This window comes from Amphibalanus amphitrite, unplaced genomic scaffold (genome assembly GCF_019059575.1).
Source record: "Amphibalanus amphitrite isolate SeventyFive unplaced genomic scaffold, NRLGWU_Aamphi_draft 000137F_arrow, whole genome shotgun sequence".
Lineage (NCBI taxonomy): Eukaryota > Metazoa > Arthropoda > Thecostraca > Balanomorpha > Balanidae > Amphibalanus > Amphibalanus amphitrite.
Genome location: NW_024881632.1, coordinates 659,765 through 687,337, shown reverse-complemented (window position 1 = coordinate 687,337; position 27,573 = coordinate 659,765). Strand labels below are relative to the sequence as shown.

The 27,573-nt window shown below is 50.3% G+C and overlaps 1 protein-coding gene across 1 annotated transcript; it reads left to right on the top strand.

Moving 5' to 3' along the window:
- The first annotated feature begins 657 nt into the window (after positions 1-657).
- On the top strand, positions 658-14,812 carry LOC122382308 (SAM pointed domain-containing Ets transcription factor-like). The gene is made up of 5 exons (XM_043367485.1): positions 658-843; positions 9,948-10,617; positions 11,880-12,034; positions 12,210-12,369; positions 13,108-14,812. Exons 2-5 carry the CDS (start codon positions 9,948-9,950, stop codon positions 13,419-13,421), a joined length of 1,299 nt encoding a protein of 432 aa, XP_043223420.1. The 5' UTR covers positions 658-843; the 3' UTR covers positions 13,422-14,812.
- The last annotated feature ends 12,761 nt before the right edge of the window (positions 14,813-27,573 follow it).

Genomic DNA, 27,573 nt, shown 5'->3' with positions numbered 1-27,573 from the left:
TGGCGTTGGGTACTCCGTGGGGGAGCTGTGGTCCCATTCCTCTCCCTTTATTGAGGGCTGCGGCCGGCGGTTGAAGGGATATACCGTAGTGGTTTTTGGTCACACCTCTGCGTATGCTTTGTTTTATTAGAAGTGAGATTGCTATATGATGATAGATTATGTCATTGCGGAGGCTGGTTCAAGCCGAAACTTACGTAGGTACACATTTTTAGGTACCGCATAACTAAATAAAAAACATGCGAGCAATTTTCAATTATGATTTAATATTTTAGAAAGTAGCCTAGACAAGACTAAGTGGCGACAAAAAAGGCCTAGAAATAAATAATCAGTAGCGTGCCACATTTAATGCCTGCCTGTGTTATGGACTTTATCACACGCATTGCGTTTTATGCGTCAATAAACCAACCAGCCTGTATGCATCGTATCCAATGATTAAAAAGGTTAAAAAGGCTATATTTCTGGAACACTGCGGTGGCCACGTTTGTGTTTTCCTCTGTGGGCAGCCCCGTAGGGACAAGTGGGCGAAACAAACCAGCGTGCTGTGATTTTCCTTAGTTTCGCCCGCTCCCGTGCGAAGGCTCGGCGCCGACTGGTCCGCTCGCTAGAGCGCGGCGCAGCGCTGCCGGCTCGGACGAGTCTATGTTGTGCGCCGGCGGCGGAGAAACTCGCGTGTCTGTGACCGACGCGGCCCAGCGGCGGGCCGGCCGACAGAACCCACCCAGACTGAGGACGACAGAGGGCTGTACACGCACTGACGGGGACTGCGGATCAGACGATACTCACCGACTGTTGGACCGTGATACAGACAGGACAGGAGCCCGTGGAGATCTGCCACACGCAGAGGTAGGTGTTGGAAGTGTGCGCCGACGGGGGTGGGTGGGCGTGTTTGTTGGGTTGGGGCGTGTTTGTTTGGGTGGGCGTGCCTTCTGCAGAGCGCTGTGATGGGAGCTGCTTGGGTGGGAAACAGGCTTTAGCGATGTCGGTGCTGAGGTAGTCACTGGTCACCCTATCACCCGAGACATTAGGCGCGTGTACGAATTGCGAATAATGTTATTACGGGTTATGTATGACGTGTCTATATATAGATTATTTATCTTCATCGCGAAAATACGTTTCGTTCATGTAACAGATGTCTTCGAAATGTGTCCTAATTTGGAGCGTTCAAATGTCAGATTGACTCAAATAGCAATATGAAAGAGACATAGCCTAGGCAGTTTGAGTGGGATGTGTGATCGGATCACTGATCAGTGAAGAAAGGCGAAAGCTGAACTTAGAGCGAAGCCGAAGCTTCAGCCAGAAAAAAAGCATGCTCCTCGGGAATTTTGAAATTAGGACGAGCATTGGGAATCCAACAATTTTCATGGTATGTAAGTACAATAGGAGGTGTTGATATTCAAGATGTGGCAGCAACTGTTGCTACGTGCCACTTGCTAGCCCTTCTTTACTGATTTAGTTATTGCAATGTATTTTGCAAGGTATATTGACTCGGCAGGATATCATCATCAATTTGAAGAATTAACATCCATTTCAAAACATTACCTAATTTACCAGAAAAGTTCATAAGCGTCCGTCAGATTCGTCATGAAGTAACTACCCCTATGTGAAATCAAGCGAGACCTTTTCCAAAACAGCTTTCTATTACCTTCAGTATCGAGATCTTGTGTTAACCTTCATGTCTTTATTACACAAATCTCGCCCGGCCTGTTCAATCGGTTCATATCGCGTCGGATGTGACGTAGGAGCTACCTGACCTCCTGTCGGGTCATATACATGCGAGCGTTTGATGCAATGCCATAGCAGAACCAGCGTAGACCGGTTGGCGGTGCTTGCGAAACGGCAGGTGCGTACGCGTCGGATGTGGCGTAACCGGGGGCGCCTCTGGCCTCCGCTGGCCGGCTCTGGAGCGGTGACTCACCTGCGCTGTACAACGACTTCCGGCGAGGACAATTCCTCGAGACATGTCTTTACTTCTGTGGAAACGACTTAAATTAAGCATTCGTTATGATGACAGGGCGAATCAAGTCAATTTACATTAAACAAGTATTTTTGTAACCCTGCAGGCTGCATGCGTTGGTTCAATTGTCTTTGAATTGATGCTCCCAAAAAGATATCTTTTAAAGGTGTGCAGAGCATTTTAACTGCTGTTCCAATCATTGTCATCTATTCTACCTTGTCAAATTAACTGCTTTTATTTAAATCATTGCTTTCATTTATTCATGCTTCAGTGAAATTCAGTGAAAACCCAGTTAGTTCATCAAATCAACAAAAAATTAAACATGTTTTATTTATTCAAGCATCAAGTGTGCTGAACGAAATTGGCGCCGAGTTAGAATAATTGCTAATGCAAGTTCATTGGGCTTATTTCCCTTAAAATGGTGATAGGGGATCACGAATGAGACCAAGTTTCTTTGATTCATGGGAAACTGTAGAACTCTACATGTGCTAAGCCGAAATCAGTGGTGAGTCGCCTGTGGCTTTTACCTTTCATTGACCATTGAAAGGATAAAAATAACGCTAAGCGATAAACCAAAGTTGGCCCGAAAGGAGGTAAATGCGAACCGCTCGCAAGACATAGACAATAGATACGTGAGTCTTATACTGTACTGGAAAGTTCCAGTTCTCATACAGCTTTGAATGCAAACAGTAAAACAATGGTTCATTAGTTGGAAATGGCCATGGTGTAGGTTATTGTGCGCAGAAGGGTACACTTTTATTCTCTACCTCGAGTCCACCATATTGTTTAAGAATTTTTCGTTACAGCTCATCTTGCCATAAACCATGCCCATCCGTGCATTGGGCGTGCAAACCATAGCCCATGCATTTATCCGTGCCCTGTCAGCCTCTTACCACAGAGGGTGATGAGGTACTCATCCGTCACGCACCCGTAGTGGTGTTCCGCGAACTCGTACCGCCGGTGCTAGCTGCTGGCCTTCGCCGCTGCGTCGCAGTCTCCAGTCGTGCGGCGCAGTATATGTGCGCGGTGCGGCGACTGCAGCGCGTGTACGACGCAGTGGGCGCTAGCACCAGCGCGAGGCACGGGCTGATAGTAGGAGGCTAGAGGTTCAAAGTGGCCACCAGCCAATAGTGGACCCGGTCTCACCAGTTCCAGAAGGCTCTGGTTCCTAGAAACAGCATGCTTGTTTGAAATACGACCGCAAGTCGTTTTGTTTAATTGCTGGAAATGTTAAAAATAGACAGCATCATAATAAAGCAAATTTAAAGCGGTGGCTGACCAGCATATCCTATGACTTGAGCCATGGTTTTTAAATACATTAGAGTCAAGTGTTGCATAAAACTGCTATAGCTTTTCCTTGACCAAGGAGCCCACGATTCCTCTAAATACGCATCACTCTGAACGACTTAGGCATGCCTGCAGCAGGCCGTCACTTTGATAAATGAATGTCCCCGAGCCGCTCAAAACCGACAAAAATCGCCGATCCTCCGCTGGAATGTTGCACGCACAGGAAAACAGGGCTGTTCGGCGGCAATTGGCTGCGGCCGCGGGCCGCCCACTTTTTCTGACTGAGCTGCGGAGGGCACCGCGGCACGGCACGGCGCGGCGGCGCGCCTGTTGCGCCATCGCTGGTCACAGGGCTGACTCAGCCGCGAGGCGCGAGGCTAACTACCAGAGCCTTCCAGGAAAGGGGAGACAGTCGCAAATAGGTCACCGCTGACCGCGGGGGTGGCTCGCATAGAACTGTTGACCTCATTATTGACATTATTGAGAAGCAGTCTCTCATTCGACTGAAAATCTGGAGATAGACAAACTGCAGTAAATTGGGAATTTGCCGATAGAAAGCTTGATAGGAATATAGAATATAGCTTATATTTGATATCACACATCTGCTTCATTAAATATTGTTGGATCTCCGGTGTACGTACCTACCTTTGAAAGGCTTTTTTCAATTATTAAAAAACATTGCAGAGCAATTAAAGTGAAGAACATAAAAAGGACTGTTAATATCCATCAACAAACGATTATAATGGTGATCTCGCTCATATGTGTGCTGCAAAGCATTTATTACGTTATCATGCAACCACTCGGGAGTAATGCCAAGGCACTGAGAAAAAAATCCATACGAAAGCACAATGTGCCGGCTAATACATACCCACAATCGCCGCCGCCGTACTTAATTTTGTAATACCACTTCTCACGTGATCATTTTTATATGACTGGCATGCATGCTTAAACTGGATTCTTTTTAAGACTGAAGTCAGCAGATCAGATTTGCCCAAAAAGACACGAGCTCAGGATGATACTGATTATCCCCATGGGCGGGCAGTCACGTGACAGTGGGCGCACCCTCCGAGTTGGGTCCTATCACGGTGATCGCTCGCCTAATCATAGTCGTAGAATTGGTAAAGAAACGTGATAAACACTAGTGGATGGGCTTTGAAACATCCAAGAGCCTTATTTTTGTTCTTCAACATCGGGTTTAACAAGGCAAGCCTTGTCATTACTGAGGTTGCATTAAGTCATTGCATGGCTAGGCACTTGTTCGGAGCTCTTATCATTGGCACTGTCAAAAATCAGCATGGGCTAATCGTTACCTTTTGAAAGAAATGGGAGCGTTGAGAATATACAAACCGATGTAGCTATTAATGCAACATTTTATTATCATTACGGAGCGAGCGAAGCGAGCGTAGTCTTTCCTTAGATTAACGGAAATTTCTGAGTATGAGCGGCCGGCCGGCCGGCCGGCCGGCCGGCCGTGGTCACGCTTTTGCGAGGCTTATATCTCAGCAACCACTTGACCGATTTACATGCGGTAATTTTTGTAGGGTAGCTTCATTCCTTCTACCAAGTATTGCACTATTCCCGATGCATGTGGGTGACCCCTTATGCACGTGCCACGTGCAAAACTAAGAGGTGTCACTTTTGTAATTGTTGCAATATCTCGGTAACTACTGGGCCGATTGCGCTGAGAGTTGGCATGTAGGTAGGCACCCACTAGGCAATGCATATCCATGTGCCAGAGTTGGGGTGCTGCTGCACGTGCGCACGTGCAGGGGTCGTTTCCAGATCTCGAGAACGGCTGGACCGATTGCGCTCAAATTTGGTACACGGTTAGGGGCCAGTTAGTAGGGTGCCGTGCACAAGTCAGTTGGGACCCATTTTGCACGTGCGCACGTGCAGGGTGCCGCTTCCAGATCTCGAGAACGGCTGGGCCGATTGTGCTCAAATTTGGAACATCGCTAGAGACCGGTTAGTAGGGTGCCGTGCACAAGTCAGTTGGAGGTACCCCCTCGAAATTTCGCACGTGCAAGGCCCACGCTCTCGCTCGCTCCGTTAGTCGCCCCAAAAGGCGTTATACTGGTAATGTAAGGCATGTGCAACAGCATGAAAACGGGCGTAGCGTTTGGAGAAAAAATGTGTGTGCGTGTTTTTTCTTCGCGAAAACGCATTTTTTCCAGGAATACTTGTGTTTCGAGTGTAATGTCAGTTTTCAAATAAATTTGTTCTTTTGGTACCAATTCGCGCCTATATATTTTAATGTACCTACGGCATAGCTTGTCGTAGCTAATTATTCATTTGTATCGAAATCATTACTTCTGCATATGTGAAACTTGTTAATTTATACCATGATGAAACCTCTTTCAGGGACAGGGAAATCACAATACACAAAAGCGACTGGGGGAAAGTGCAAATTTACCGTGAAACATAAATGTTTTTACGCGCTATGAGGAAACAAAGAGAACAAGTATATGGCATGATTCATTTTCAAACTGTACCCATCACAAAACTTAACGGGTCATGAGAAACAATCACTCTTGACGTCAACTGATGGGCTGGATGTTATCGGGATAAGGTTTACGGTAAATTCTGGACAGTTAGGCATTGGTTATCTCCAGACTCCAACTGCACAATTAAACTTTGCTTTTAAGCTGCCCCACCCTCTGTTGCTTACCATGAAATTTTGAATGTCATATGTATTCTAAATGTCACAAAATCGAAATATATTAACCCTCGCCCATGTAGGGGGGGGTTGGTGCAACCCCCCCCCCCCCCTGAGGTTTTTCAAAAATAGTGCAAAAACGGCGGCGCGCAGCGCCGCCAAATTTTGGGTACCTTATGGGGCAAACCTTGCGCATCTTTTGATAAAAAAAATTTGACCGGGTCATGTCAGGTCACGGAGTTATGACGTCACAAAGGGAACAGCCTCCGGCCGGATTTTCACAAACTGAGTGCCAACGCCCGAGGTTTCCTGCCGGTGATACGGACATCGGTTGATGGATCGTGATGAAACTTCCCATGCATGTTGGGGCAAGTATTGGCTATCATATGGTATAAGAAACTTGACCGGGTCAGGTCAGGTCACGGAACTATGACGTCACAAGAGGAACAGCGTCCGGTACTATTTTTGAAAAGCGCCCGAACCACTATTTTGCTAATTCTTGTCACCTCAATGGGAATATGCAGCAATATTAGCTTCTATAGGGAGCAAATGGACATCCCAAATCCAAAAATACAATCAGATTTCAAAAATTTAAATTTTGATTTTTCGAATTTCTGCCGCCGACTGTGACCTTGCCGACTTCCGGCGCTCCCAACGCGCCATTTTTAGAGCTAGGGAAACGAAATACATACCAAACGATAGAGAATTGATCAAGGAACACGATAGTGAAGGTTTCAAGTCGATATCTCCCACCGTTTTGCCGCAATCGCCGCGAAAAATTTGAAAAAGTCTATTTTTCCGAAAATTTGACCTTTGACCGGTCAAAAGTAGGTCAAATGTTGACCTAGGACCAAAAAATATACCACCAATCGCGAGATCTCGGCGAGAGCAATCCGTTGGTCTTTTCCGCTAAGCTCTACGACGCTCCGTTTTCAAACGCCAAGGGGGGGGTCGCACCAACCCCCCCCCCCCCCTGCATGGGCGAAGGTGGCAGATCGCCGTTTACGGGCGAGGGTTAAGGTCCATTTCCTGTTTTAATCTGACCTAAGCGTCATTGAGTTTGGCATGAACCAAACATTTTTGGGGGCTCGTTGCATAGACGTCTATAGTAGGGGAGAGTGGGGAAAGATGCCCAGGGTTTGACTATGTCATATATTATTCGAAAATGACGATCGGAAAGCCAAAACTTGGAGTTTCAACGGAAGCCGACATCATTTTTCTCCAAAAATATCACACTTTCGTGCCTGAAATATGATAACTTTTTTTGCTATCAAGCATTTTCCTAAAGAAGTGAAAGGGGGCATCTTACCCCACAGGGTGGAAAAGACGCCCCCTGGCGCTGGGTAAGATGCCCCCTGCACTAAAAGTGACATAAATAGGCACGTGAATCGCCGGAACGAATCAGTAGTCCCTTCGAGCCTGCAGTAGACACCAAACGTCATCGTAAGGGCCCTCAAAAGTAGTCGTAAGGGGCTTCAGAGGTCATCGTTAGGGCCATCATAGTCCAGCGTGGCCAAACAAGCCTCCGTGGTGGCGTTCGGAGACCACTGTGGGGCCCTTATAGGTCTTCATGATGCTTGAGGGCCCTCGAGCCCATCGTGGGGACCTCAGATGCCAGCGCGGCCCGTGGAGCCAACGTGGGAGCCCTCAAAGGATGTCGTGAGGGGCCATAGAACCAAAAATGGGGCCCACAGAGGCCGTCGTGAGGGCTCTCAGAGTCAGATGCCGCCCAAAAAGTCGCTGTGTGGGCCGAGAGACCGGCATGGGGAGCACCCGACCGTACCGGACTCTCAATAGTCCCAGATCGGCTTTTGTCTCTCATCACAAGTATGTAATACATGATTTAACGGGCTGCTTGAAGGACAGCCTACGGATTTAGGGGGGCGTCTTTCCCCATCAGGACAGGGGGCATCTTACCCCAAGGTACCGAAGTAACATTAAATCAGCACAATCTGTTAGCCATAAAACTACACCCTGAAACAAACTGTTTGGGACACAGTACACGCATGTTAATGTATCACGACTATAGCAAGGGACGCAAAAATTATCTACCTTTTTTTGATAATTACAATGTTTTGACGCCAAAATATTTTTTGAAAGCAGTAAATAAAAAACATGCAATCACCAGCCAGCCGTTGCCCAACTGAGCTTCGCAAATTTTTGTGCAGTTAACAAGGCAGGCTTCTGCTTTACGCTAAGAACATTAATTTCCAGGTTCGATTCTTTGTTTCCCCGCTAGAGGGGGTGGGGCGTCTTTCCCACCCTGGGCATCTTACCCCACTCTCCCCTACGCCCGTACGATAATTACACCGCAGTTACCAAACAATATTGAAACAATTGTTTGAAATCATCAGAGGCGAATTGCGCTTTGATGTAAGTACCTGTTGGCCGGGTTTCGGCCTTAGTGCGCGGTTAGAGTCGCCATGTTTCGAAACAACAACGTGCTGCCACAACACGGCGCAACGCACCATAAGCGGAGAGCGCTTTCGAAGTTGCGCAGTCACCTATAGGGAGAGGAGGAGGCAGTAGGCGCCCCTACCGCCGGAACTGGGAGCTTCCGAGCGGTACAGGTGTGTTGTGAAGCTGCGAAATCCCTCCTCTACTAGCCGCGCCGGGCCCCTCAGTAGAGGCTTTGCTAGCCACGTAAAAAACGCCGCACCGAGCCGGGCCGGTCGGCGGCGCCGGCGGGCGTCACTGTTGCCGTCGGGCCTACTGCGCATGCGCGCGCCGATGACCTCGAGTGGCGACGGGCGCTGGTGAAGGGCGTCGGCGGCGCCCCTCGACCGTCAGTTGTGGTTCACGAGCTGAGTCGGACGGCAGCAGCAGAGCCGAGCTCCCGCTCCCTCCCTCCTGCAGCAGTGACCAGTCAGCTTGAGAAGCAAATCCAAACAAACACAATGGTAGGTGACTGGCGGGCTCACCGGGGCCAGGGGGTGAGCGATGGGGCAGCGTCAGTAATCACATCACAGGGTTCGTCGACCGTTTTTGCTTTCGCCGGCGCCGTCATGAGAAATCCGAGGCGACTTTCACGCCGGGCCGGGTGGTCGCCGCTCCCTGTGCTGGGCGAAGGCAGCGGGCTCTGACACGCATCGGTGGCGCTCGAGGTGCCGTCTTACCACCGTACTCACCGCGTGGGATCTGCTGGCTGCCAGTGGTCACGGTCTCCCTAGTCTGAACGGTGGGGGACCGGGGGTGCAACAGCGTAGACGGGTTCGGGCTGATTGTTATTGTTATTGTTCTTATTTGTATTTTGTTGTTACTTGGATGTCGTATTATATAACTGTTACGGCTCAAATCATTATCGTCAATTGTATGCGCTTTTAATTTTATGCGATATCTTTTTTCACTAATGCATCTCAAGGCTCAAAGTACTAGATAAATTTCATTCCGAAATTTGTTGAAAGTTAAACAACGCAATAGTAACTGTTTTCAATGTCGTTTGTCACCGGCTCTATGTATAGCTCAAAATTTTCCAATAACTATACGACTGATATTCCACCAGTAAAGCTTTTTATGGCATCTGTTTCAACATAATCGTAATTCATTCGCTTTGTTTGGTCGTAAGACGGCCTTCGTAGAGTCGAGGGCTGTCTCAATGACATCATCTGTTGTACTTTCTGTCTAGATGCGGTCGGTTTATTTAAGACGTTTATCATTGGGACATGCTTACTCTGAAATTCATTGACGTCATTTCCAAACTTTGAACCTGAACGCTCGTTCATGACGTTCGAAAGTCACTCGACTTGAGCGATGGCCTCGCCTTGCAATGGCCGCCGGGCCGCCCCCGAACTCGAGGCGGGGGCCATTGACGTCAATCCGTATCGGGCACTGCTATCGGTGCACCATCCGACCCTCCCTCCAGCAGGCACTGAGGTCACCCTGTCTGCTTACCACGCGACTGACGTAAGCCGTGTGGTATCGCCCCCCAGCCGCAGAGCTCTCAGCTTATTTTTAGATTAAATATTAGTGTAGCTGGGCTGGTGCGCAGTTGGCTCCCCCGCCATCCCCCACCGCAGCGGTCTCTGGACGTGTGCTCCGTTGTGTTGGCAGATGTCGCAGACGGTCCCCAACTACGCCGGCGCCGGCGCTGGCTCTGAGCTGGGCAGTAGTCTGGCAGAGCTGGACTTTTCGATCCTGAGCGACTACCAGGTGCCGTCGCCGGGCAGTCTGCCGCAGCTGGAGCGCTCGCCGCCGCACCTGTTCGGCTCGCCGCGCCGTGAGCAGACAGAGTTCGACTGCGGCTACGCCTCGCCGCCGTACGCCGGCGCGCCGCTCTCGCCGCCGCTGAAGCAGGAGCTGCCGCTCTCGCCGCCGCTGAAGCAGGAGCTGCCGACGGCAATCAAGCAGGAGATCGAGTCGCCGTACGGCCTGGAGTCGTCCGACGAGTGCGGCTACGGGCCGGCGCACTCGCCGCTCAGCGACGGTGGCTACTCGTCTGCGGGCGGCTCGCCGGGCTACCAGCCGGCCAGCCCGCCGCCCGAGGACCACCAGCTGCTGCGCCAGTGTCTCCGCGACACCACGCTGCAGCGCCAGCTCAACCGGCCCGCCTTCAGCCTCGACATGCTGTACGCCGCCGAACAGCAGCAGCAGCAGCAGCAACAGCAGCAGCAGCAGGCCGGCAACTGGATGCTCGATCAGCTCGACTCCGTCTTTGATCTGGCCCTAGAACAGATCAGACAGGAGAAGAAGAGCGTGTGCCGCCTGCTCGGCATTTCTCCGGGTACGCTCACCTTTCTAATTTTTAGATAATTAGTCAGATTTTATCATATTGTAAGGCCAAAAAGGTTAACGTAATAGCTCAGTCTCTTCTCAGCTTTTGCTAGTCAAATGAAATTGTACTTTCGTCGGTAGCTTATATAACGTAACAAACGAATTAAATCTCGTACTGTCTCTATCCTACTCCCTGAAGTCCTTTGTCCCGTACAGACCTGGATCCCACGAGCTCGGTCGAGCTCCGCCGAGTGGAATAACGATTCTGTTTTGATCCCGCGCCGTGATCCCCCTAATGATCCCTCTGGTCCGCTGGCGATCGCCGGTCGAGCGCCGGAAGCCGCGCCCCGATCCGAGTTGCGCGCCGCTCCATGGCGCGTTACGTTACGCTCGCCGTCACGGACGGCCGCTCCGTGACGCCGCTGATTCACGGCTACTGAGCGAGGCGGCTGGTGTGACCAAAGTCACGCAGCGCGGCCTGTCACCAACCACCTGTAGCTGGCAACCCCTGCGGGCCCCCGGGCTAACGACATGCGCATTTTGCAGCGGCTTGTCGCCGGTCACAAACCTTCGTGACAGCCGGCGCTCGTTGCATTTTTGCATGCTCATGCATCATGCGTTGCGCCAGCTTGATGGCCGTATAAGGGCGCTATGTCGTCAGCCGAGCTGGGGCCACAAACCAGCCGGGGGCCCGGGCAGAGCACGGAGGCGGCGGGCAGAGGGCCGGGGGCGACCGACCTTGGCTCCGCCGCCGAGCTGCGGCGCACCTTGGTTTTCTCCGAGCCCCTCCGGCGGCCGTGACGTCAATAGAGCCGCCGCGGCCGTGTGTTAATGGACTAATCTCGCCTTTACGGCCGCTCCGCACCGGCAAATTACTTTGACGGCGTCAGAGCCGCGGCGGCCGGCCATGGTCGTCCGCGGGGCTCGGGAGCGCGGCGACCGCCATGGTCGTCCGTGGGGGCTCGGGAGCTTGGCAGCGCCACCGTGGCGCCTGTGACGTCAGCGCGGTGAGCGGCCCCCGCAACGCCGCGGAGAGAGCCATGGGGGGGGGGGGCACCGCCAGATAGCGCGCCCTATCGCTAATGTCAGCTCCCTGCAGCCGAGGCCTTTGACGTCAGCGGCCGGGCGCTCGGCGAACCAGCGAGCTCTGAACTTCTACCGGCTGTCGGACCGATCCGCCCACGTCCCCGTCCCTCTCCGGTGACATTATACGGTGACATTTCAGTGCACGGCGTGGCCACGGGTGCTGACAGCGCGCCCGCTCTGTTTCAGACCCCATGGACTGGAGTCCGGAGAACGTGCGCGCCTGGGTGGCCTACATGTGCCAGCAGTTCGGTCTGCCCGCCTCGCAGATGGACTGGCTGCACCTGGACGGCCGGGCGTTCTGCTCGCTTGACGAGAACCAGTTCGTCATGTGCGCGCCCCAGGTGAGAACCCAGTTGTCATTCGCAGGTGTGCGATGCGCCGCGCACGGCGGATTATCTGGCATGGCGCTGTCCTCTGATATGACCTCGGCGCGGCGCGGCGGCCGGTCCGCCGCCGGCGCCGGGATTTCCAGCCGGTCCGCTGACGTGTGTGTGTCTGTCTGTCTGTGTGTTGCAGGCGGGAGCGACCCTGTACGCCCAGCTGGAGGTGTGGCGCTCCTCGTGCGCCCCGCGGTCGGCCGGCGCTCCGCTGAGCGCCGCCGCCCCGTGGCCCGTCAAACAGGAGCCGCTCGACATGAGCCCGCCCCAGCCGGCCGAAGACGGAATGGATACGGACGGTGAGTCCCGCCTTCTCTCCCCCACCCCTCTGTCTCGCCCTCTGTCGCCCGTCCCTCTTTCCTCCTCCCCTCGACCTCACGCGGCCGGTGACTCACACCGGTCGGCATTTCCTGAGCACTGGAGTGGGGCCTCGGCGCCAGCCACCATGACTGGACGGGCGGTCAGGGAGGGGTGCAGTACCTGGAACCAGAGGGGCAGGTGGTAGGGTAATCGGGAGCGAGTGAAAGGAGAGCGTACTCCTATCCCGGGGAGCGCAGGTCGGCCGTAATCGCGGTCGGGTCGTGTTTGGACCGCAGATCGGGAGGGGAGAGTGTTTACCGTCCGAATTTAACCTTCCCCGGGGCGGTGGGGGAAGGGACGGGCAGCCTGCCGTCATGAGCGGGGCTGCTGACGTCACGGCTGCTTTGAGTATCGACCGCGGCGCCGCGGCGGCGCTGTGGCGAGAGATGACCCACTTCACTGGATACTTTCACGGCTGGGGTCGGGCGGCCGGCCGGCGGCTGGGGACGGGCGGCTGGTGCGGCGGTGCCAGGCACGGCGCGGGATGCGGCGCCGCTCGGCCCGAACGGACAATGGCCGGCGCCGCGCATTGTTACCGCCGAGGTCACCTGAAGAGGGGGGCGGGGGGGGGGGGTGAGGGGTGTTCCCATGACCGCGGTTTGTTGCCGGCGGCGGAAGGGTGGGGCTTCTGATTATGGCCCGCTGTGGCTGACTGGCTGAACTCTCTCTGTCGGCAGATGAGGACGAGGACAAGGTGACCACCGGCCGCAGCGGCTCGCACATCCACCTGTGGCAGTTCCTGAAGGAGCTGCTGACGCAGCCGCAGCTGTACGGCTCGGCCATCCGCTGGATCGACCGCCAGAAGGGCATCTTCAAGATCGAGGACTCCGTGCGGGTGGCCAAGCTCTGGGGTAAGCGCAAGAACCGGCCGGCCATGAACTACGACAAGCTGAGCCGCTCGGTGCGCCAGTACTACAAGAAGGGCATCATGAAGAAGACTGAGCGCTCGCAGCGGCTGGTCTACCAGTTCTGCCACCCGTACAGCCTCTAGGTCCCAGGTGCAACGCTGGCGAGGCGGTAAGGCCTCACCGAGCCAGCACACCTCAACGTCCGTTTTGCGGGAGTTACTCGCAAAATACCGTGTATGCCGCTTTTATCGGCACATTTCTGTATAGGTTAAGGCTCTAGCTATAAGGTCGGCGGCTCCGTGGCCGGCACGCAGTCGCCGACGATAGGTTTTAAGGTAACTAGGGTTAAGGTTCGCAGTTAGCGGAAGGTAATTTCTTGTCTACACTGTTGTGGCGTTATGTGGAGTGTAATGATGCCGTGTCACTGTATAAGTTGCAGGGAGAGGATGCGCGCTGCGCGGCTGTTGCTGCCGTAGGCGCGACGCCGCGCCGCCTCCTCGACACCTGACGACGTTTTAACCCCATTTATCTATGATAAATAGCCGATGTACGTTCTATGAACATCCTACGGCCGACCTGGCGACGGCCGGCCGGCCTCTGTCGACCCGCGCGTCCCCCGGCCGTCCGCCGACCCGTCCGCCCCGCGCCCAGGCAGCGAGACAGACTCCGAGTGAAAGGTCGAGTGAATGCGGCCGGGCAGAGACCGGGGCCTGAGCTCGGCCCCGCTCCCTGCCCCCGCCAAGAATGTCTGAGAGAGTGCTGAGCGAAAGAGAGCGTACGCCAGAGGCCTCGGCCGGGGCGGTCGGGCGGCGCGGTCGGGAGAGTCGGGCTCGGCGAGTCGCCGTGCCGCGCGCCGCACCTTCGAGACTGCGGGCGCGGCGGGCCCCCGCGAGAGGCGCCCGCGGCGCCCGCAGTTCGCGGAACGTTTCCGTGTAAATATGTACAGACACCGGGCCGGGTTAGGTGACCCGCGCCCAGCTGCAAGTGCAGCCGTGTGAACCCCGTGTGATGGCATGACTGTGATTGCAACGAGTGATAGCAGAGGCGAGCGACTGGCGAATGGTTGCCGTTTTATGACGTTGTTAAGCGGCGCGCGCTGTGGAGTATTTTATGAGGAGAAATCTCGTCCGTTGGTTACGGTTTTCGTTGGGACTCTGCGGCGCGTCGACGGCGCTGTCGGATGACGTGTCTGCTGTAGGCAGTGGCCGGTCCTGTGCCGGTCGGGGCTGACATCTCACCGCCGCTGTCTGGCGGTGGATGCTCGAGCCCAGGTGTGCGCGGTAACCAAGTACCTGTCTGCTGTGCGCTCGCTGCCAATCTGGCTCTCCTTTCCACTAATCGCTGCTGCGATATGTTCAGGGGCTTGGGCCGGGGACCAGGCCGGTCCCGTGCCAGAGAAGACTTGGGCTGGTGACTGTGGGGCTACTTCCAATTAGTCAACTTATCACCAGCCACAAGAGCTGGATGAGTTAGGCGTTCTGTTGCTTTGCTTTTTGGCGTTTTTCATAATAAAACACGAAATGCTTCGGCGCAATCTGATGTTTATTTGTGGAGAAAAGTGACGAAATGCACTGCCGGACACCTTCGAAATAAGACTATATACCTAATCACATTATCTGAATCTTCTCGCAACAACACACTGAAACTATGCAATTAATTAGTGGCGGAGAACATACGAATTAGATTGTTTTTGAATTAGTATATGCTTATGACATGCAAATCATCTTAAGCGCACATATCGATTCAGGGTGGAGCGCTACAAATGATCAGCACTTAATAGATAAGTAGATACAGGGCACAGTGGCGAGAACAAAACTCGATGAAGAGGCCAATAAACTATGTAAGTCAAGAGGAGAGGCAGGGCGCACTACGTTAGTCGCTGCAAGGCGTCCGTAGCTGGTCGGAGTGGAGGTCACCGGTCCCTATGACCTCACTGATGTTGCCGTGAGCCTTTCATCGTGGATACACGCAGCTAAGCACAGCGCTAGATCGTAGACACGGGCCATCGAGCACCATGGCTAGACGTCGAAGCTACTGTCCTTTTTAGTCTAATCGATGAAGCAGTCTCAAGGCTGAGAGCGTTGCGGAAGGCACATCTCTCGGTCCTTTCCGTGGTCCCTCTCTGGATGGCACCAGAAATACTGAGAGATGTTCTGCAGTGTTGACCAAAAACAGCCAGCCATGGAGCGTGTTATAAATTGCGATAACGGTACGTTTACGAGGTCAAAGTTGTGGAGGGTTTTACACTGTATTAGCTCGTGAGTGCTGTGAGAGGCAAGCATATAGAGCTTTATGGTGAAATACATAGTGGACAATGTTGAATTCAAGAGTTTAATTTCGCTTCTTATAAACTACAACGCACAATGGCGAAGTGTATCTAGGTAACAAATAACAATGTAGGGTGAAGTCGTATAAGAGTACGCACTTAGTGGATTTCTTGCTCTCATTTGTTTAATATTTGAAAGAAAGAAATCGCAAATAGGGAATATTAAAGCTCATTGAATTAGCCATCAACCCATGGGGCAACGATCCTTCAGCGTAAATGGAAGTGGTCTAAAACTGACATTTTCTGAACCGCTGCAGTTGCGTACTCTTACCATGTGGGGTGTGTAAGAGTACGCACGCCAGGCGGGTGGAGTACGCAAGCATATGAACACACACCTATGCAGCTTGTACTGTCCAAATGCTTAACTTCAAACTCAGAAGGCATTGAAGTTAATTCTAGTATCCAAAAAGAAAAACTTAAAATAAATATTTCAAGTCTATAAATTAGGAAATATTCATGTCGTGTGTTTCTTAAAAAAAAATGCACAATCAAAAGGGAGAATAACTCGTATTTGGAAGAATTTCGGGTAAGCATCTGCATCACAGTGCTCCATTGATGATATACCTACAAAACAAACGTCATTGAGCGATATATTAATAATTTTATATTTCTGTATATTCGATTTAATGTATAATTCTGCGTACTCTTACCCTCCTGAACAGTGCGTCCTCTTACCGTACATGCAATTCGCGCACAAAACAACCCCGAAACGTTGTGCAAAACTTCGGAAACATAATATTGCACTGCACAGTATTTCCCCAGATAACCTCACAAGTTTCCCACAACAATCACGAAAATGTACCTTATCTCAACTGCCAAGTATCAAAATTATTGTACCATACCATAATAATATCATAACGCTCGAAAATAATCTTCATCGCCTTAAACTCAACAGCGTCGCCGCTCAACGCCTACGTTCCGTTGGTGACAAGCACGCACTGGCGGCTTCATGTCACTTCATGAACTCGACAAGCCCGCGTTGCTAAGCAACCAAAACAGCTGATGCGTACTCTTATCGCCCGCGTACTCTTACCCGCCCTTACCCTAATATTATTTATTTATTTTCTAAGTCGTCTAACTAGGGTGAAGACAACGGCAATCAACTGCATTTGGTATGGGGTCGTCAGCGATTTCTGTTTATAAAAGTGACTTATGTCTTTGGGATCCATTAACATATCGGACCATGCAAATATAATGAATCATGTCAATAGACAAAAGTCAATGGGTATGTAACGTATCATAAGAAAACGTATGTTACATCTAAATCGTACCGCCGACAAATCCTCTTCCTCTCACAAAGCGCATGCCCCTTTTTGTAGTTACCATGACACAATTGAATGTTTTTAGCATCACTGAATGCTTTGGGAGCATTATAAATATATGTGATTATATCCTATGTAATTTTACGACCGGGCCCAAGGTCACCCATCTATACATTTATACTCATTTGAAATGAAGATAATGTTATAATGAAAAATGAAATTGAAATAAATACAGATTACGTCATTTTGATATCAGCAATCAGAACAATTAAGGAATTTCCATACGATTGCTAATTTACACGTTATTACTAGCATTTCAAAACATCAAACTGCATGCCTGCACCTGCCGCTGAGCAGCGTGTAATGGAATGTAACACTTCTATAATTATCAATCCATATGTTTCACCAAAAACAATCAAAGCATCCGAGCTAATTATATGGTTCCATGGTAAGGTATCAATGTTTATCGAAAGGCCAGGGGAGGACGCCTAAGGGGACCTGGGAAGTGAACTAACTGGCTTCTATTGTTCTCTTTTCCTAACAATCGTCGGGTGTTTCTGAGTGAAGGTTACAAACTAAGACTGCTTCTTTAGGTTTACGATATTTATCATACTTCACAGTCACTCCTTCGTGCGTCATATCAAATGCTGAACGTTACACGTATAAGCCTCTCACCACAAAATACAGATAGATGGTGTCTTTAACAGATAGCAACTGATGGTAGGGCAATAAAATGGCTTATTTTCAGATACGCTTAATGACAGCCTAATACTTCCTTGCATGATAACGTCAAACAATCTTAAGCTCCTTCGAAGGCTAGTTACTGTAAAAACACACCTGGCATGGCATGATAACGAAGGCTCGTTGTCGCTATCAGCATGTCCAAATGGTAGAGAGTCTTAACCGAAGTAATGAGCGCTATGTTTTCGCTTTATTTAGTAATCTACAGCAAAGATATTCGGCTTTGTACTTGTGCAGATATTTTAACGACATTGTGGCGCTCGAGGAGCCATGAAGCTAGGCCTACCTTTTCAGAGAACGCATAAATTCACGTAAATATGTGCCTTTATAGACAACTACAGATCAAAAACTATTGCGCACTGTTCTGAGTGAACGGCAATTCCGCTCGAGCGTGCGTAATAAGGTACCGAGATTCTTTTCAAATAGAATTTGCTATCCACAAGCGAGGCCTGCAAAGGTTTAAAGGTTAAATATGCCCTACAATGCCAAAACATTGCGAAACACTGGTAAAACAAACGTGACATCGATCTTACGATTTTATGCAGCCCATGCATGACCCGCGGATAGGAAACACAGCATCATGCATGGTGAAATTTCGAGAAAGTTTTCAATGCACTTCGCCATTACCAACATCGTTGTAAAAAGTCAGTGTGAGAATGCAGGCCGCCCCTGCAGATTCAAACAGTAAGTCTGCATCGGCGCAGACAGGACTGCAGTTTTGCAAGCAATGCTCACGCAAACGGTAATCTCAGTATAAATGATATTGAACAATGCGAGCTGCATCGTTCTTTTTAGCGAGCCGACTGACATGTGCTTGAAGTGCGTCATTCGCTGGCAGTGTGGCGTCACAGGGGCCTTATCTGCACGGCCCTGAGCCCACACGCGAGCGACTCGCCGAATGGCGTGACCGAAATGTCCGCAGCCATGTTCAGTTTTCAGGCTGAATGTCAACGCGGCCGACGCCGTCCGCTCATTCCAAGGAAAGGCTTTGCATGTCACATACAAACAAGAGCGTCTTAGCTGCACCCAATTCACGTAAGCGCCGACTTGTGCATATTAGATGCCGGATAGCCTTCTGTGGCGGTCAAAACTTGTGCAGCATGGAGCTCTCGCGCCGGTTTATGCCAGGGTATTGCTTTAATGTGAGCGAGGACCATTTGAGCCGGCTGGCATTATTCCCGGCATAGTTCCCGACCTGAAACCCATCATTAATGCAACTCTTAAGGGTCATGCCAGCTCAAAGATGATCTCTAGGGTGCTAGGAAGCCTTAACTTGGGCGATTGCAAATGCCTGGCTGACGGTTCAAGCTGAATTTGCCTGCATATAAGCAGTTGGTATGCTGTAAAACTTTATATTTTAATTCGTTTCATGATGATAAGCTTAAAAAGTAGCATTCAATGCCTACTTTTGGAAAGATAAATAAGCACGGAGCGTTATTTCCTATCTGTATTATACTGGTCATCAGTTTAATTGCGGCGAGTGGTGACGGTGTTCCTGAGCCGGCCGGTCGGCGCAGCACGCCACCGACTCGGCGGCCATTTTGAGTCGGTCGGCCTGGCGCCGACCTGCCGTGCTCGCTGCAAGGTGCGGCCGACCAGAACCCGTTCGCGAGCTCCACCCGAGCAGTGCAGGCGCCGACCGCGCCGACCGCCGCCGCCGCCGCTGCCGATAAGCCGCGCCTTATTCGGCGCGCGCGGGCCCCCAGCGCGGCGCGGCGGCCGGACGGTGCGAGCCGGCGTGGCGTGACGACTGGATTTTCTGATACAGGCGCCGCTGCTCAGTGCTCGATGTTCATGGCCTGGATGCTGGTGGCGGCGGGTCGGATGGTGACGGGGACGCAGGTGACGGCCGTCGGCCAGCCACGCCAGTTCCACCCGCCAGCGGCGGTCGCCTCAGTCGGAAACTTACTAAATCCTGATAGGTGTAATTATGCAGACAAATGCAATCGGTTGTTGGCTAGGCTTACGAACGGCGGATGCTGTATGCTCAACTATTAGCCATCACTGATTAAACCAAACTTATTATGTCTAGCCGAAGCAGCATTTTGTGCTTCTAACATTCTTGATAAAATCAGCCAATGCGTTTCACCGAGAAAAACAATTCGAGACTATTTTCAACACTCTTGCCTTTGGGCGGGATGCACAACAGATAAATTATTCGGAGCTTTGACGCAAACCATAGGCGGCGGAACGGGGAGGGCACCGGGGCACCGTGCGCCCCTTTGATTTTGGCATTTTAACATTAGCCCTATGGGCGTTGCATGGAAAGAATGGGACCAAAAGTCGGCAGTGCCCCCCCCCCCCCTTAATTGAAGGTGTTCCGCCGCTACTGACGCAAAAAAGAAATAATGCCTCTCCCTCCCTCCAGTTGTTCTACCACAGCTTTGTCATTATTTTTATGCCTATTTTCAGTGGCATACCTAATACCTATGTTTCCTATTGGCTCTTGGCTATTCAATGTTAATGCTGCGCGATCTTTTGCTATGCTGTTGGCTATTCAGTGTTAATGTTTCGCGTTTTTGCTGTGTGCGCTACCAATTCACACCAGCACTACGACCAATCCAGCTGAATGCTCACCATGAAACATTGATCGAGCCGCTGACGTCACCCTACCTGTGCGTCTCCTTTCAACTCGTGGCCTGATGACGTCACTGTGGCTCTATTGACTCAGCTGACGGCGGCTCTGTAGTCTCTGCATACAGCAGGTTAATGCCGCAGGGTATTGACCGTAGCCATGGCAGGCACACGGTGTGTGCTCATGCGACGTGGGCGGCAACAGAGGCAACGCGAATTTGTCAGCGTCAGCTCGCACATTTATTTTGGGAATAGCACAGGACAATGGTCACGAAGGTGATGTAACGGTTGTGTTCCATTTCAAGGACAAAATATTTTACTTCTCTTATTATCGGTTGTTTACCTCACAAATCACAGTTCAATTAGATAGGCAGCGCTGATATTTCTGAGCGTTATTAAATGTAGCAAGGAATGCAGCTGCAGGTGCAGCCGCTTCTAAGCCCCTTGTTACCCACGAACACAAAATGCCGTGGTAATTTTTACGGATATCGCAAATACCTCTGTGAAAACACAGTCGAGCAGCCAAAGACGTGGGATTTCTTCGGCTGATATGTCACGCTATTGCGTTTTAGAAAGTACTTGAAAACTGGATCCACTTGATCAGAAGGTACTAAAAGAGCCAAGTAGAGGCATAGACCCGGGAACAGGGGGGGGCAGCGGGGGCGCTTGCCCCCCAACTTGGGAGCCGAGGGGGCGGCGCCCCCTCAACATTGAGGTAGCGAGAAAAGATCTTTCCTCCCTTTTCCGGATTTTTTCCTTTTTGTTTCCTTTATGCATCTAAACATCAACACACGGCATTTTCCTTGCCATCTGAATGGTTTCTGCTGATACAGTACCGATGTGACAACATCTGCTATTGTCATCCCGCTTTCATTTGGGCCTGACCTTGGCCATAAGTTTGGCAGGCCAGATTTTATACTGCACCAGCTTGAGTCAACTTTGAGAAATACATAACATACAACGATGGTAAAATCGTTGCTATAGGTATAACACAGTTTACCCGCTCCGGGTGTGATGGAGGGGTGTGGGGCAATGAGTGCACTGACGTGGCGCCCTCGGAAGGCCGGTATGGGATTAAAGCTCAGCGACACTAAGGGCTTGTGTGGTGCCTTCGGTTATCGGTAGCACATATAGGGCCTTGGGTAGCACCCTCAGATTCACCGGCGTAGGGCCCTCAGAGCCGCCGGTAAGGGGCCTTTAGAGGCACCGGTGGGGGGCCGCCATGCAGGTGCCGGTGTGGGCGCTCAGAGGTGCTAGTGTGATTCTCTCAGAGGTGCCGATGAGGGTCCTTACAGGCATTGCTGTGGGCCCTCATAGACGCTGGTGTGGAGCCGTTACAGACGGGTGTGGGGCCTTTAGAGCTGCTGACGCGAACTCTCTACAAGCCGGCAGGGGGTCTCATTGACCGGCAAGGGGTCCTTAGGCCGGCAGAAAAAGTCCTGTGGGGTCCTTAGAGACCGGCATGGTACTGTCAGACGCCGGTGGGGCCCTCAGAGTCACCGGTGTGGGGCCCTCAAAAGTCACCAGTGGGTGGGCTTTAGATGCGCAGGTGTTGATTTGGTCCACAGAGCCGCCGATATAGGGCTTTAATAGGCACTGGTGTATAGGCACTCAGAGTTGGAGGTGTGAAACCCTGAGAGACACCGGTGTGGGCCCTCATAGGCGCCGACGAGGGCCCCACAGTTGCCGCTATGGGGCCCTCAGAAAAATAAGTGTGGGATCATGACAGGCGGGAAATGCCCCTAGAACTGGCCCCTCATAGGCCGGTAAGACCTCTCAGAGGCCAGTAACGGGCCTTTGGAGACCACCGAGGGGCCCTTAAAAGCCGCAAGAGGCCCTGAAAAGCCGGCTTGGGGCCCTTATGGAGATCTTAGTGTGGCTATTTAGGGCCCATGAGGTGCTCTAACGAGCCCCATGGGACCCTTCTGAGTAGAAATATGGCCATCGTTAACCCTCAGCGGTCAAATGGCACCGCAGGGTGCCTTGGACCCAAGGGTCCCTTTTATCCCGATGGGTACGTGTCCCCTTAGACCCCTAGCTACGCCACTGTTTCATATGCATCATGTCAGGCATTTTAGGCTCGCCCCCCCCAACTTGAAAATCGTTCCCGGGCCCCTGAGTAGAGGTAGAGGCAAATCAATGATTGCCTTCTGAAAGACCGACTGTAAGTTTTAGGGCTTTGCTTAGAAGGAGTGGGTGCGAGTGTGTGTGCGATTGTATAATTTGGTATCCTGAATCGTCCTGTATATGATAAATGAATAATAAAACACTAGGCATCTACCTATCGGGGCAGTAAAGTTTGCATTGCAGAGGTCAGATTTAATTTTTAAACGTAATTTTCTGCTACCTGCTGAAGGTACTGCTGAGTAAAAAAAAAAGATAACAGAAAAATCATTAAGTACGTCTGACTGAAAAAACACACCTTGCTATAATTGTTAATCACGAATAAAGCCGTTCACGCTGAACATCGTTTCAAGAAAAGCATATCAAGCCGTTGATCATAAGCATTTCAACAGCAGCAGCTCTGGACCTCTTGTGCAACGGAGCAGGCACGGTTGTGGTGCGGGGCCCGATCGGTCGGTCGTCACAGATGACCTTTGCCCTGACGCCACCGGCGAGACGTTCAATACGCCGCAATCGTCTACACTGCTGACGTCAGCACGGCGGCGTCAGCGCACCGAGCTCGCAACTCGCCGACGCGGCGGCCCGTCGGTCGGCGCTCTGTCTGTCTGTGCTGACTGACAGTGTGTCTGTGCTGAGTCTGACTGTGTCTGTCTGTCTGTCTGTCTGTCTGTCTGTCTGTCTGTCTGTCTGTCTGTCTGTCTGTCTGTCTGTCTGTCTGTCTGTCTGTCTGTCTGTCTGTCTGTCTGTCTGTCTACCTTTGCACCTGCAGCGCCCCAGTAACCAGAACAGGCCCATCGAGTGCATTCCAATGACAACATCTCAGCGCGAGTTTCGCAGTAAAACTGCCGATAAGAGCTTGCTCGGAAATCTAGATATTTTTTTATCCTGTCATGTGTGCTGAGTTCTCAAGAAGCAGCGTTATCTCGGTCTCAGGCCTGCATGGAGCGGTGCATGGTTATGTATGTAGAGCGGCGAGAAAAGGGACACTGGTCCGGCTGAGGCAAGGCCCTAAAACATAAGGTTGGACGAAGTTTTCTACCAAAAATGTACTAGAATAGCGTACGAGTCAAAGCTATTTCCGTTGTTTCTTTACAAATATGTCGCAAACAAGCTTTTTCTGTAATAAATCATTATTTCGAAGTTAAGCAACCAGGGGCCGTATTCACGTCGACTTCGTAAGTCGATTTTCTTTCGTAAGTATAATTTGGTATTCACGTCGACACTTCTTAAGTTTTTATCTACGGAGTTCACGTGATTAAAAAAAATTACTTAAGAAGTAGGTCAAACTTAAGAAAATTCTTACGAAAATGATCGACGTGAATACGGCCCCAGTTACTATAAATTCGATAAGCAAACACTTATTTTTTATATAAAAGCCTAGCTTATATAGTCCAACTCTAGTTGAATAATCAAGTAGCTACTAAATTTTCCAGATGTGTCACATATTGCGCACTTCAGACAAATGCGTTGCTAAGGCGTTGCTAAGGACTCTTTCACATGTTTTGCTGCGTGGTTTGTTTTTGTTATGTATGAAGTGAGGGAAGTGAGATGGACAGGCTGTTTGATATTTTTTTCTGGTTTTCTAGGACCGTCGCAATTATTTAACTTGACATACTTTTCTTGCTTTTTTTATCCGAGGCTTTTTCAATAATTGGTAGATTCTATCGTGGAAATAAAAGGGCCAGCAGGCCACAGGAGTAAATGCAAGTCGACTGATCGTGAAATAGAAGGTAGAAGCGGTAGAAGTGTCTGTTCCATTATACATAAATTTAATGTGATATGATGGAACATGAAGCAACAGGATCAGACGCAAGAACCACCAATAAAGAGCCCAGAACCAGCAAGCGCCATGCCATCAAGAGCAGCCATTATAACGTTTGATTAGCTTTCAGAAAACCTTGGAACTATATGCCAGACGGTGAGCAATCAAGATATCTTACAAGACCAGTAGTTACTTGAAAACGAGAGCCGCCAGGAAATTCAGCAGATTCTTCAATGGCAACACATTTCAACATCTATCTAGCAATGATTTGCACCAGCGAGGTGGCTATAATTGTGTTTTGTGTCTGTATCCCTAACTGCTCAAAAATATTTGTCAATAAATAAACAAACAAATAATGCGTCTTTTTCTACTGAAAGTAAGTCCTCCAAGTGGCAAGGGATGAATAATAGCAGGTACCTAATTAATTGCCATCTAGGGGAAGGTGGGGTAAGACGGACCAGCTAAGGTTTGAGGCCGCATATCTTGCTACACTGCTCTCGTAATTCATATTATTTATAGTCCTCGGAATGCTCAATCCTTCCTCTGTTGATATGTGTAAAGACTAAATTTCAAATTAAAGACATCTAGGTGGTGGATGCTCTTAAAGAGGGACATGTCAAAAACTCAGACAAGAAAAAACGTGGGGTAAGATGGACCACCCAGCAGTGCCTGCTATCCGTTCATGTGTGTTACACTTCTGCTCTGTACTCTTGTAAGAAAAAGTAACCAGAATGGTAAAATAACAAAATGAGCCTTTATTCTTTACTCATGTGTGATGGAAGTGCAGCTAAAAGCTGGGAACATGTGTGTTGATTGTCGTTTGGCATGAATGCATGCTAACTGAGCACTTGCATGCATGGCTCACATGCAACAAAGACTCCTTCCTGAAAAATTAGCTTACTTAAACTTGTGTCAATGTTTTGGAAAAGAACGTTCCATATGCAGGGTACAATGGACCACCACAGGGTAAGATGGACCACAGTGGTCCGTCTTGCCCCAAATCTAAATTCTGTCATTATCATGACGTATATGTCAAATAGCCCAACATTGCCAAACCTTGCCTTTCCTAAAGTGTGACTATAACTAAGTTTATAACTTTGTTCTTCACAGTTAAGTGCAAAATAGAAACTAATCATGCAAGAAAGGCGCCGTAGTTGAATCACCCGTAGACCTCTTATATTAGATCGGTTTGACGAAAAACAACATTTTTCTCAATAACTCAAAAGCTATGCATCCTAGCAGCATGAGCTCAAGGTGGCCATTGTTACGAAGGAAAACAAACATAGTGAGTGCATAAAGCAGTAGATACCAGCAGCGGTTCAGCCGGGAGGGCTGGTGGTCCGTCTTGCCCCGCTGGGCCGTCTTACCCCACCTTCCCCTATTCATTCAATTCATAAATCATAGGCAATTTCAGGGCATCGATCGGCAGCGCCCTTACTGCATGGTACTGCGGATCGTCCATGGGTTTCTTGATGACTCCGACTCTGACTCAGACTTTCAAAAAGCAACTCTGACTTTGATTTCAAATGTTGGCTCTGACCAACTCCGACTCCACAGCCCTAGCAGGTCTGCAGAGGCAATGGATTTTTGGTGACTCCGACTCCGACTCTGGCTTTCAAAATCGACTCTGACTCTGACTCTGGTCAGAACTGTCGACTCCGACCGACTACAACTCCGACTACGGAACCCTGAAAGGTCTGCGGAGGGGATCGAATTTCGGTGACTGACTCAGACTCCAGCTTTTAAAATCGACTCTGACTCCGACTCGACGACTCAGGTCAGAACTGTCAACTCCGACCGACTTCATGACTCCGACTCCGGAGCCCTACTGGCAGCTATCACGCCAGGGAGCTGCAAATCATATGTTCCGTGGCGGTTTATGGCATTAAAGTCGATAATGCGGCTGAATCGCACTATGAAACACCCTTATTGGCTGCAAGAACCACGAAAGTTAGCGCATCACCACTGGAAAACGTAACAAGATATCGATTAATTGGCCCTGGATTTGGATAAATAACATGTTGATGATCATATTAGCACACATTTACATTATCATCTATCTCAAGGTTGCCCTCCAGGCGGCTCTAAACTATGGCAATTTCCCTATCTTCAACACGTAAATGCCCTCGGGCGTCCTCGTGGTGACGTAGGCATGGGAGTGCCAGGTTGGTAGGAACTAGACTTCGACGCCCCCTGGGCTGAGGTATCCTTAGTAGATGAACACAGCTAGCAGGCTGCTAACGCTGGGTGAGATTTATTCAAAGACAATAGTCGGCAGTCATAAATCACTAATGATGAAGTTTTGTTGTGTCCAATAAGCCAAAACATGAAAGGAAAACGATTAAAGAAGAAAATGGGTAAATATCGATGATCAAAATTAAAATAAAACTTGCTTTTTAGTTGTGACACTCACACAAAACAATCTAAATAACGCTAAAACGCTTTACATGGTCATCGGCTTAGTTTACTGAGGCCGCAATTCACCTCCAAATGCCGTTAGTTGCTTGGAACAAGGCCATGTTTGAAAAAGTGGTACAATTCAAATAAGTAATCAGCAAAGATTCGCGGACTTTCTCATCTTAACAGCATTACGTGTTTTGGTGGTAGTAGGCTGTAGGCTGCCACTTCTGAGCACTGTTGTAATGCAACATTAAGCGCATAAAAGTAAATATAAAAATACCAATCACACAAATGTGCAGAGCGAAAAAGAGCACGGTGTAGGTGCTGGACACGAGTTCAAACGCCCCATGAATGAAATTGACGTTTCTGAGAAGCAGCAAGTAGTGAGAACGTATGAGTTAATGTATGAACTATGCATTCCAGTGCGTGGTGGAATATCAAGTGCGACAGAAATGTGCACAGCTGTCGTTTTTGTTATGTTTTATCTGACATCTGTTGTGCACTGAGATAGGGCACGGTTCAAATTATGTCAAAACCTCATTTAGACTAAAGATACACTGAAGGACATGATGTGGAGTTTGCTAATGTAATAATTCTTTGTTTGAGTCTGAAAATTTGAATCGATTCATCAAATGACTCATGGTTGAGGACTTTACTCCACAAGAAATCGTTCGGGTCGGAGCATAGACCTCTGTATAGTCGGTCAAATATGTATCTTTCCCGGCCGCCAAGTGGCGCTACGGTCTGGATTCGATAGTTGGCTGAGCCCACACCCCAGCTGCCCTGGCGGCTCTGGCGGCCCTGTGACGTCACGCGCGGGGGGCGGAGCTACACAGCGGCCGGCTGGAGAGTGACCGCAGACCAGCACTGGACGGCCTCGCCGCCGGGTGCTCCGGCGGGTCTGGCCGGGAGAGGCGAGCAAGCGGATGCGTTAGGAATCTAACGAATGTGAGGGCAGCGCGATGGTCTAATGATGGCTGTGCTTTCATGCGCCGTGTAAATTGTAGACTGAGTGCTATGAGCTATCAAAGGATTATCTGGTGTTTCAACAGGGGTCGCTGACCTAAAAATTAAGATGGTTGCTCTTGATACGATTGAATGCTTGG